Below are 13249 nucleotides of genomic sequence, written 5' to 3' on the forward strand. Positions count from 1 at the left end.
CCAACATAACCTTTCTATTCCTCTGAGTTCATTTTTTCCCCATCTAAATGTATGGTCACATTAAGGTACTATAATATTTATGGTTAGAATAAGCTTAATGGCAAAATGATCTATCTAAATTCAATGGAAAATACCATTTCAAGGATAAAAATAAAGAAGGGATGGTCATTAAATAATAATGCTTACTTCTTCATTCAATGATATGTAGAATCTCTCATGATATATAAGTTGTCATTTAGCTATATTAGATTTTGATAATAAATAAGCTTGACTAAGTATAGTTATTATACCAGCTGATCTCTATCGATTCATTTGCTTAAGAGGGATAGAGGAGTAGAGAGCAGGGACACTCTTGTGGAAAAGCAGGTTACCAGGTCTAATCTGGTAACTGGACATCCTGTCAAATAAAGCAATGATACTTGCTAGGAAGAAGGTCCTCATTTATGATATTCTCTTAGCGGTCCTCATTTATAATATTCTCTTAGCAGATCTTCTTGGCTAAGGACTGCCTATAATAAATAAACCTAGAATCTATAGAATTATAAGGCATGGATCCTTGTAAAATGTCACATAATTTCAAGTTTAAAATGGAGATGGTCCGTAAATGAAACACTCCCCTACTGTATAAGATCACCTCATGGAATCTCACTTGAAGACCTCACATTTTATTCTAAGCTCGGGGTGTGTGTGATGTGCGAAGGAAGGGCCTGAGAAGGCACTAGGCATGTCCTGGGCCCTGTGTGTCCTCGAAATTATTTATAAAGCTCGATACCAGGTAAGATCTCTGATGAGTGTTAAGTCTGATTTGACAGTCTTTTTTGTTAGCTCAGTTGCTATCACTGGAAAGATCTCCATAGAAGGGCAGTTTTCCTAATTTAGATTTCTTCTTGATAAATCTTAGGAAGAATCATCCCCAGTTTTGGCAGGCTTTTCTCAGATGAATGTTTGAATCTGTATAAATTAGTTGTATACTATTTTTATCTGTATGTACATTCCCTAATTGCTTTGTAGAAAGGGGCATGGCTCATGATTTCCTTCTAACCTTGTCCAGGGCTTTTAAAAAATCACCCCCAGAAAAGGCTTCCTGAACTCTATATCAAGTAGAGCCACAAACGTTTATGGAGGATCTATTATGTACTGGGTACTGTGCTGTCTACTGATACAAATGTGGACAAGATAGACTTGCTCTCTGCCCTTGGCGGGTAGTCCAGAGTTCAGTCTGTCTTTGAGGCTATCTTAGAGGTATTGGCAGAAGTAGAAAAGCTGGTAAAAGGAGAGCTAACAGACCACCACAGAAATGCTGAGAGAAATGTGAGGGCTGTATAAGGTTATGTCTTCAACTCTTATCTGTATGCTATCTCAGGAGAGAGTCTGAGCGGTTCAGTTGGGGTGGTGACCTAAAAGTAACAGGTTAAATTCTCAGCAGGTAAAACTAAGCCAGGATCCTATCTAAGGAAGCCTTGAGTGGGGAGAGATACAACATTAAAGCCGAGTCAAAGTCCGTTATCAGGAGTTGATTCAAATGCCGGGTAGAACAAGTACATATGATAAGTTTAAGGGGCCAAAGGAAGTCCAGAATCAAGATTCAGAAACAACTTGGACCAAGAGCAGTCAAGGAACACATGAGAACTCTCAGAGAGGACTGATGAGAAGAGCCTTAGAACATGTAGAAGTAACCTTTGTTAATGAGCTTGTGCATGTGGCTTTGTCCAGTTCTTAAGTCTAGAAGTAGGGTGAATATTTCTGCATCACAAACTATTTCTATGCCTTGAAATATAGATGGTATATAAATGATAAATAACATATTAGCAACATTTTCATTGATATGCTTGGAAGCTTTATGTTCAGAACTCAGAGAAACTAAAGCTTGTAAATCCCATAAAAAAAAATAATGTTACCTGGATTTTATTATATCCTAGGAAGAGTTTCTCTAGTTTTACCAAAGATTGTAATTTGCCCAGTTCTCGTAGTCTGTTTTCCTCCAAGTGAAGTGCCAATAAAGAACTTGGTTTGGCAAAAGCACTGTCATTAAATGATCGGATGCGGTTATGATCCACTACCAATTCCTGAAGGACTGCTAAGTTGTCAAGCCCTTCAACTTGGCTGATTTCATTACCTAAAAAGAAAGAAGTCATGATATATCAAGTGAGCCCAAACTTTCTGAATTAAAGGGTATCTACTTATATATAAATATATTTTAATCAGATAATTTTTCAAAAGAAGTAAAGGATTCAAGAAACTTATTTCCAAAGAGAAATTGAAATGTAATTTATAGGAAGGTAGCATCATCATAAAATAATATTTGCTAAAATTTCTCATTTGTGAATTTGAAAGATCAAGACGTGATGTACACAATGTACTGAAATGATCTAATATGTCTGTTCAGTAATTGTTAAAATAGTTGGTATTGACAAAAGTAGATACAGAAAAGTGCTGCAAAACATATGCTTCCTGAGTATATTATTACTCTAATAGACATTACAATAGTATATTTCATTATTTCTTAAAATAGACTGATTTGTTGTATTATGTTAGAAGAACACCATTAATTATGCTGTTCTTTCTCATATTTTTGCACTGCAACCATATTAAACACATCAAAGTTCATTTAATTCTTCAAAACTCTAAACCCTTATTTATAACCTATGATTTCTCTCTATTGTAGCTATCAGTAGCTATATAAATATTAATGATAACTTATATGAAGACTCTTCACTTTACAAAATGTTTTTATATGTACAGTATTTTCTATCAGAGTCTCAAAATACTACAGGGAAAATATTTTATCTCTTTTTTCTAATCAGAAAGTTGAGGGTCAGAGAAATTAAATGGCTTTCTCAAAGACATAAAAATGGCAATATCAGGCCTAACTTAGACCTTTTACATTTTAAGCTTAATTATCTTTCTAGTATGCTATACTGCGTTTCATTCAATATTCATTCTCCTTGATTATTATGTGCTGAATTGTGTCCCCCTGAAATTCATACGTGAAAATCCTAACCTCCAGTACCTCAAAATGTGACTGTATTTGGAGACAGGGTCTTTAAAAGATAATTAAGGTTAAAATGAGGTCATTGGGATGAGCGTTAATTTAATATGACTAGTGTCCTCATAATAACTGGCATAAAGACAGACACATAGACCAATGAAACAGAATAGAGAACCCAGAAATAAATCCACACATTTACGGTCAACTCTTTTTTAACAAAGGTGCTAAGAATATACATTGGGGAAAAGACAGTCTCTTCAATAAATGGTGTGGGGAAAACTGGATATCCCTATGCAGAAGAAATGAAAATTCACCCCTATCTCTTATCATATACAAAAATCAAATCAAAATGGACTTGGCAAAGATTTCTTGTGTAATACGTCAAAAGCACAGGCAGCCAAAGCAAAAATGGACAAATGGGACTGCATCAAGCTAAAAGCTCCTGAACAGCAAAGGAAACCATCAACAAAGTGAAGAGATAGCTCACAGAATGGGAGAAAGTATTTATAAACTACCCATCTGACAAGGGATTAATAACCAGAATATATAAGGAGCCCAAACAACTCAACAGGAAAAAGGTCTGCATAGACATTTCTCAAAAGAAGAAATACAAATGGTCAATGGGTATATGGAAAAACGCTCAGCATTACTAATCATAAGGGAAATACAAATGAGATATCATCTCACTCCATTTAAAATGGCTTTTATCAAAAAGGCAATAATAAATGCTGACAGGGATACAGAGAAAGGGGTAGAATGTCTTCAAAGCTCTTTTCAGCCTTTCACTCATCTTTCTGTGTGCTTACTTCCTAAGTAAGCACATAAATTTATGACTTCACCTTTCACTTCCATTGTGATCATTCTAAAATAATGTATCTCTAGTCCTGACTTGTGGTCCAGTACTATTGCTAGAAAAACTTTCTCTTTTTTTTGAGAGGGAGTCTTGCTCTGTCGCCCAGGCTGGAAGGGCAGTGGCCGGATCTTGGCTCACTGCAAGCTCCGCCTCCCGGGTTCACGCCATTCTTCTGCCTCAGCCTCGCGAGTAGCTGGGACTACAGGCGCCCGCCACCTCGCCCGGCTAATTTTTTGTATTTGTAGTAGAGACGGGGTTTCACTGTGTTAGCCAGGATGGTCTCGATCTTCTGACCTTGTGATCCGTCCGCCTCGGCCTCCCAAAGTGCTGGGATTACAGGCGTGAGCCACTGCGCCCGGCCAACTTTCTATTTTTAATGCATCAAAATTGTTACAACACAAACTGATCTTTCTCTACTCTCAAATAAGCAACATTTCCCAATGACTTTAGCTTTAGTACCTCCTTTTGCCCAATCTCCCAATGAAATTATAAAAACATCTGGGACAGCTTTTCCCCTTATTTTACATCTAGCCACTAAGTCTTAATATTTCTTCCTTTTAAACTGCCTTTTGGACTCACCTCTTACCACTCCCACTGCCAGCACTCTAGTCTATGCCCTTATTATGTCATTCAAGCTGGATAGAAACTGCATGTGCTTTGGAGGTAGATAGATCTAGGTTTGACTTTGTACCATAACACACAATGGTGCAAACTTGGCAAATTATTAAACCACACTGAATGTCACTTTTTTCTTTTGTAAAACACATGTAACAATCTTTACCATGTAGAATTACTGTGAAGATTAAATATGACAATGTATGTAGACAAACACCTTACCCATTGACTCCACAAATGGCAGCTGTTATTGTCAGAGTAAACTGCCTTACTTCCTGCATAAGGCTGCCCTACTCTAATTTGCCATGCTAGCCATGGCATCAGAACACACTTCTCCCTTACATTATTCTATTGAAATAGACCTTCCAGAGTTAGGTTGTCTGTTTTTTTGTATGTCAATGTATCTTTTAAAAGATCTGGGCAGGGAGTGATGGCTCATGCCTGTAATTCCACCATTTTGGGAGGCTGAGGTGAAAGGATCTCTTAAGTCCAGGAGTTTGAGACCAGCCTGAGAAACAAACTGAGACCCCATATCTACAAAAAAAGAGAGAAAAATAAAAAAATTAGCCAGGCATGGTGGCACAAGCCTATAGTCCCAGCTACACAGGAGGCTGAGGTGGGAGGATCACTTGGGCTCCGGAGGTTGAAGCTGCAGTGAGCTATGATCGTGCCAGTGCACTCCAGCCTGGGTGATAGAGAGAAACCTGTTCTCAAAAAATAATAAATAATAAATAATAAAATAAAAAATAAAAACAAAAAACAAACTGGAAAAACACACGAAAACAAATACCAATCTGTCATAGCCATAAAAAAGAATGAAATCATGCCCTCTACAGCAGCCTGGATGGAGCTGGAGGCCATTATCCTCAGTGAACTAACTCAGAAACAGAAAATCAAATACTGCATGTTCTTATCTACATGTGGGAGCTAAGCAGTAAGTTCACAGTAAGTACACTCCAACAATATGTACACTGCAAAAAGGGGGAGAATGGGAGTGGGGGTGAGGGTTGAAAAATTAGCTATTGGATACTATATTCACTATTCGGGCAATAGGTACACTAGCAGCCCAATTCCCACCAGAACATAATACCATGTTAACAAAAATACACATGTACCCCTTGAATCTAAAATAATTTTTTTTTTAAAAAAGATCTGTCATTGTGCTTAATTTCTTGGTTTTAAGGCTAAGTCTCCTGGTTCTTGATCCAAATCACAAGTGCTTTTGATAGATGCATTCAAATTTTTAAAAATATGGTCTAGAAAATCCTGTCTTTGAGAAGTTACTGTACTCAGATCAACTACCTCAGTATCTGCCCACATGTCCCACTGATGGATATGCCTGCCTTTCTCCTATGCCATTAAAAATTATTGTTAGACTAATGCCCCAAACCCTGTGTTTTTCTCATGCTATTTTTCTTAAAGTTTCAAGCTCCTACCTATTATTGACTACATCCTGTACAAATTTCTCTGCTTGACTTTCCCTACTTTGGTCCTGCTCTATATTTTCAACCTCAATTTTTCACTATTATACAAAATTAAAAAATTACTAATTGTTGGTGGGAATGTAAATTAGTTCAAACATTGTGGAAGACAGTGTCGCAGTTCCTCAAGGATCTAGAACCAGAAATAGCGTTTGACCCAGCAACTCCATTACTGGGTATATTCCCAAACAATTATAAACCATTCTAATATAAAGACATATGCACACATACACGTTTATTGCAGCACTATTCACAATAGCAAAGACTTGAAACTAACCCAAATGCCCATCCGTGTTAGACTGGATAAAGAAAATGTGGCACATAGACACCATGGAATACTATGCAGCCATAAAAAGGAATGAGTTCATGTCCTTTGCAGGGACATGGATGAAGCTGGAAACCATCATTCTCAGCAAACTAGCACAGGAACAGAAAACCAAACACTGCATGTTCTAACTCATAGGTGGGAGAGAACAGTGGGAACACAAGGACACAGGGAGAGGAACATCACACACTGGAGCCTGTCAGGGAGTCGGAGGGCAAGGGAAGGGAAAGCATTAGGAGAAATACCTAATGTAGATGACAGGTTGATGGGTCCAGCAAACCACCATGGCACGTGTATACCTATGTAACAAACCTGCACATTCTGCACATGTATCACAGAAGTTGAAGTATAATTTAAAAATTACTGTAATGAGGCTTATTTAAATAAAAACTAAATAACATGATCTCATATATTGAAATGAGGATTATTTATCAAATTGATCATGTTTAGAGGATTTATAACTCTCTTAGAAAAGTGCATATTCTTTGTTCTCATCAGGTTGTTCCCTTTTCAAGTGTTGGCCCACAGACACCACAGTCATGTCCTGTGACTCTTTTCCTCCTCCCCTGCTTGCAAAGCACTCAGTAATGCTCACCTTCAATCTAGATTCTATTACTCCTTTAAAGAGCTCTATACATGTCGACGAGCTAATCTTTTAATTTCTCTTTTCTCTGAACTTCTGTTGCACTTAAGTTAGTAATACATAGTCTGAACTTAATTCATCTTTGTCTCAGTACATCTCCACAGATAGATCTTAAACTACCTAGATCAAGGATTTCAATGATACATAATTATAGTAACATAGTACCTCCATATCTTTCATAGTACTTATGACAATTCTGAGTTTAATAAATACTTGTGAATTACCCACTAGTTTTTTTGTTTTTTTAAGTTGAATACTATATATAAGTAAATTATGATGTAATACTGTCTATATTCTCAGAATACTGCATTGACCTTTGAAAATGGTTTCTAAAAATATGTAAGTAACCAGGGAAAATTCATTTGTGATTACTAAAATATATTTGTCTGTGAATCTGTTTTAGTAAATACTGATGCTTATATTTGCTTATCAAAACAGAATGATGATAAAATCAGTTTTTAAAAATAAAGGCTTATACAATAACAGTATTTCTACTCACCCTGTAGAAAGAGGAATTTTAAATTTCTTAGTCTGTTAAGTTGTAGCTGGATCAAATTACAAATTCCATTGTAGCCCAAATGAAGAACTTCTAAACTGTGCATTATTGGAGGCAAATTTTCACTGCTCCTTATGTCTCTGAAACACATAGGTAAGTTTGAGGCCATAAACTTAACTTCAAACCATGTATATTATAAAAAGACAGTTTGGTATGTGTTTACTATAAACTGAAGTTAAGAAAATATAAATTTATTAATATATCAGAATTAAGCTATAATACATAGTCTGTTTATATTTTATATAATATTCTTTAAAAAAGAATGGTCTAGAATAAAGAAGTACATAAGGTGTTACAATGAAATCAATAGAAAATGCAATCAGGCAAGAAAAAAATGCATCCAGATTGGAAAGGAATAAATAAAACTGTCTTTATTTTCAGATGACATGATCCTGTATTTAGAAAATCCTAAAAGATCCACCAAAAAACTACTTGAAGCAATAAAGGAGTTTAGCAAGGTCACAGGATAAAAGATTAATATACAAAAATCAATTGAATTTTCTACCTACTAGCAATAAAATATCTGAAAATGAAATTAAGCAAAAATTCTTTTTCACAAAGTATAAAAAAGAATAAAATACTTCAGCATAAATTTAATAAAAAGTGGAAAATCTGTACACAGAAAACTACAAAACATTACTGAGAGAAATTAACAAAGATCCAAATAAATAGAGAAATATTCCATGTGTATGGATTAGAAGATTCCATATTACTAAAATGGCAATTCTCCCCAAATTGATCAACAGATTCATTTAATACAATCTCTATCAAAAGCCCAGAAGACATCCCCCCCATCTTGTCCTAAAATTTGTAAAGAAATGCAAATAATCTAGAATATTCAAAACAATCTTTTAAAAGAACAAAGTTGGAGAGCTTAAATCACTGATTTTAAAATTTTTTATAAAACCACAGTAGCCAAACCAGTCTAGTACTGGCACAAAAGGACAGACATACAGATCAGTGGAACAGAACTGAGTACAGAAATAAACCCTTACATTTATGCTCAACTGATTTTTAGCAAAGGTGCCAAAACAATTAAATAGAGGAAACGAGAGTGTTCTAATAAAATGGTGCTCAGACAACTGAATATCCACATACAAAAATAGGTTTAGACCTCACTCCTACCTCAAAACATACACAAACATTTAACTCAAAACAGATCATAGGACTAGATGTAAGAGTGAAAACATAAAACTTTTTAAAGAAAACAAGAGAATATCTTTGTGACCTTAGGTTAGGCAAAGATTACTACATATAACACCTAAATTGCAATCTGTAAGAGAAAAGTTGATAAATTAGACTTTATCAAAATTAAAATTCCTTCAAAGACATCATTTAAGAAAATGAAAAGAGAAGCCACAGATTGAGAGACAATGTCTGTAAATCATTTATTTAATAAAGGGCTTACACCCAGTATAAAGACACTTAATAATGAAAAGCCAAGCAACCTAATTAAACAATTAGATTTTTTAGGTTTTAGATTTGAATAGAGATTTTACCAAAGAAGATATATGATTAATAAGCATATGAAAAACTGCTCAACACTATTTGTCATTAGGAAAATACAAATTAAAACCACAATGAGATACCATTTCGAATGTATTAGAATGGCTATACTATAAAAGACAGGCAAGCACTGGCAAAGATGTGCAGGAATTAGAATCTTCATATGCTGCTGGTGATAATGAAAAATGGTGCAACCATTTGGGAAAACAGTTTAGCAGTTTCTTAAATAGCTAAGTGTTAAGTTACCATATGACCCAACCATTCCATGCATATATATCTACCCAAAATAAACACAATGAAAATATGAGTGCACACAAATACTTGTACACAAGTGTTTAAAGCAGTGTTATTCAAACCAGTCAAAAAGTAGAAACAATCCAAATTTCCATCAACTGATGAATAAACATTATGTAACATATCCATACAGTCATATCCATAGTGAAATAGCCAATATATTCAGCAATAAAAAGGAGTGAACTACTAACACATCCCATAATGTGAATGAACCTTGAAAACATGCTGAGTGTAAGAAGCCAGAGGCAAAAGACCACTGATTTTATAGTTCCATTTATATGCAATGTCTAGAAAAATACAATTCTAGAAAACAGATTAGAGGTTGTTTGGGACTAGAGATGGGAAAGGAAATTGACTGTAAATGGACATGAAGGATCTTTTTGGTGAGATGGAAAATGTTATGAAATTATATTGCAGTTATGATTATACAACTATAAATTTAGTAAAAGTATTGATTTATACACTTAATATGAGTAAACATGATACATAAACTGCCACTTCAATAAAACTATTAGAAAAATCAAATATGAATAGGATCCAGAAAAGTATGTATATAAATGAAATGTTCATAGTAGCTTTAATCATAATAGCCTAAAATTAGGAACAACCAAAATGTTCATCAATAATAAAAGCATAAATAACTTGTCATATAATACATATAATAGAACACTATTTGGCAATAAAATGAAATAAATTACTGACACTTGCAACAAAATGAATGAATCTCAAAAGCATTATGCTAAGTAAAAGGAGCCAGACACAAAAACTACTTACTACATAATTCCAATTATATGAAATTCTAGAAAAAGGCGAAATTACAGCAAGAGAGCAGATTAGTGGTTGTTGCCAGGTGCCAGGGGAGGGATTACAAATGAACTTTTTGGAATGGGAATACTTTGTATTTTGATTGTGGTAGAGGTTTTATGATTGAATACATTTGTCAAAATTCATTAAACTTTACATTTAAATTGGTCAATTTTGTTGCATGGAAATTATACTTCAATAGAGGTAATAAAAAGCACAAGTAATGTTCTTTATTGGGAAAACTGGAATGAAAGTATTCTGATTTGGAGATATACATTATAAATATATATATCATATATATGATATGTATTATATGATATATGATATGATATATATATGTTCTATCAAAATATGTAAGGAGGTGGAAGGTTTGTCCTCATTTTTTGCATAAAGTATATATTCCATTGGTGCTGAGTCATTAAGTGACCAGATAAATAATTTAGAAATAAAAGCAAAACAAATGTTAAAAAAAAAAAAAAACATTTCCAGGCTACTGTGTATAGGGTTCCTTTGTGGGTTGATAAAAATGTTTATGATGAATAAACTAAAAATTGCTAAATTGTACACACAGGGTGAGTTTTATGGTATGTGAATTGTACCTCAATTTTTAAAAAAGAAACCCAAGGTCATCAAACATGCAGTACAAGCCCTTTTGTTTGTTTGTTTTTTGTTTTTTTCCCTTTGTTCACAATATAGGTTTGAAATGGAGAAGGCAGGGAATAAACAATGAGAGAAATATTTTGAGTACCTTTTTATTTATGAAGTTTATTTTTGGCATGTAGCTATAAATAAAATAGGTATTACAATAAGCTAAATGTTATGTACTGTAATGTGTTACTGCTATCATTAATGTGATTAACTGCTTTTAAAATTCCCAGCCAAAATTAGTTACAGTCATAAAAATAAAGAATATTACCTGTTTGTTTTTGAAATTCCTTGCTGTCCATAGCCACTTGAAGGCACTTTCTGGTACAGTAGTTGTCTATTGGTTAAGTGAGTCTGAGGCTTTAATCTGGGCATGATTGATTCAATATGATTATAGTTGAGGCATAAGACCTACAGAAAGAACATCTTATTAATCAGCAATCCTAGAAATTATTAAAAATTGTGTGGATAAAACTTGGCATATACCACATAATTTAATAATATATTAGTGCTGAAACAACAAATGTTTATATCCTAAATAATCTAGACTTAGTTTTGAATGTGTTTTTAATCTGACAGTTCTGGGAAATTACAATACTTCACATGGAGACTCTAGAAAGCTCCTCAACTTTCTCAATCTGTACTCCTGATTTCTCCAAACCTGACAAGGATTAAATAATTTTTAGTCGAAGAGAAAGCTATTTATCTATGTTTAAAAGGCCTTGGCCGGGCGCGGTGGCTCAAGCCTGTAATCCCAGCACTTTGGGAGGCCGAGACAGGCGGATCAAAAGGTCAGGAGATCGAGACCATCCTGGCTAATACGGTGAAACCCCGTCTCTACTAAAGAATACAAAAAACTAGCCGGGCGACGAGGCGGGCGCCTGTAGTCCCAGCGACTCGGGAGGCGGAGGCAGGAGAATGGCGTAAACCTGGGAGGCGGAGCTTGCAGTGAGCTGAGATCCGGCCACCGCACTCCAGCCTGGGCGACAGAGCCAGACTCCGACTCAAAAAAAAAAAAAAAAAAAAAAAGGCCTTAGTAGATGGCTGAGTCAAGGAAATAATAAAGGAGGCAATAAGGCCATTTAAAGAACCTAGAAACTTCTTTCCATATCTGCCTTCAATCCCATCTCTGACTACAGAGGAAAATTTACTACATATGTGACAATCACATAAAACTGAGGTCAAAGCAAAATCACTTTGGAAGGTAATAGTTTTTTTCTTGCTTAGTAAAAAAACAAAAAAAAAAAACCCAAAGAAAATTTAGGAATAATTTATCTACTTTAATAATGTGGAAATACCATTTAATCCAAAGTAAAGAAGATACAAACTTGCATTGGAAACCTTGAAAGAAAGAAAAATTTGTGAATGACTCACCTTCACATTAGGTAGATAGATTAATCCACTGAATGAAGTGAGATTATTGTTCTGTAGATTCACATTACATACATTTCTAAATTGGTCGACTGGAATCAAATCCACTGTTCTGAATTTAGACAAATACAGTTACTATTTTAATAGGACAGGAAAATATAGGAAAAGGTGAGTTCCTTCACATATAGCCACCAAAGACATTAAAAAAGTCTCACCTGATAAATATAAAAATAATTACTTTAATGTAAAATGAATTGGTTAAATGATTAGCTGAATATACATTTTGGTTGGGTACATATGCAAGAAAGTGATATATAATTTGGTTGCTTTCAAAAAAACATCTATTACCATATAAACATAGCACTATTATAGAAGAAACTTGTAAAAGAGACATTCCACTTTCTTTATAAATTCACATATATGTTCATGAAATCATAGTGAAGTTGATATAGTAAATCATAAGATTTTCAGGTTACGAACTTCAGATGATATATATGAAGTAGGTCATTTCCGAAATACCAGGAAGTGGTTAGGGATGGGAAAGGAAAGGAAAAGCAGGTAAGGGCTTTGAAAATAAGAGTTTCTGTGAGATCTTCTGGAAACCTTTATTGCATTCCACCCTGTGTGAACATTTTGGTAATTAAACAGAATGCTTGATTCGCAGTCCATAGCTATATCTTCATTTGAGCCATGACAGAGAAGAGCATAAAACTACATCCCTTTCCCTAACCAGTTCTCTAAACAAATCCTAAACTTGAAGTTAGAATTATGACGTACTTTTACCCATTAATAAGTTATTCATTCATTCATTTTCATTAGTATTTCCTAAGTACAGCGAATGTGTTTGGAAAGGCTACAAGAAAGATGAAAGAAACGTTTCAGCCCCCAAGAAGAGGGAGCCAGAAAAATGAAAATAAAGAGGAGAATTGCTGTGATAGAGTTAGCATCTCTATCATACCAATGCAATGGCATTTCGGGGAAATAAAATCTGTAGCATGGAGGAGAAAGATCTTGAGATGATATTTGGAGCATTTGTAGGTATTTATCGAGCAAATTAGCAGAAAAGAGTTCTAGGCAGTGCAACAGGTACAAACAAAGGCAGAAACAAATATGAAAAAAAATCTTATGATTGAGATTCAGTAACTAGAATATTTCAGAATTCCTGAA

General features: G+C 34.5%; 1 protein-coding gene across 1 annotated transcript in view; it reads right to left on the bottom strand.

The window, feature by feature from the left end:
* The window catches only part of LRRC9 (leucine rich repeat containing 9), a 134696-nt gene that overhangs the window by 26096 nt on the left and 95351 nt on the right, over positions 1 to 13249 (bottom strand). The window contains exons 25-28 of the mRNA XM_030931688.1: positions 12086 to 12194; positions 10983 to 11122; positions 7406 to 7542; positions 1899 to 2116 (exon numbers count right to left, since the gene is read on the bottom strand). Of these exons, the coding sequence (XP_030787548.1) occupies positions 1899 to 2116; positions 7406 to 7542; positions 10983 to 11122; positions 12086 to 12194 (604 nt within the window). The remainder of the gene's footprint in view (positions 1 to 1898; positions 2117 to 7405; positions 7543 to 10982; positions 11123 to 12085; positions 12195 to 13249) is intronic.

Source organism: Rhinopithecus roxellana, chromosome 5 (assembly GCF_007565055.1).
Source record: "Rhinopithecus roxellana isolate Shanxi Qingling chromosome 5, ASM756505v1, whole genome shotgun sequence".
Lineage (NCBI taxonomy): Eukaryota > Metazoa > Chordata > Mammalia > Primates > Cercopithecidae > Rhinopithecus > Rhinopithecus roxellana.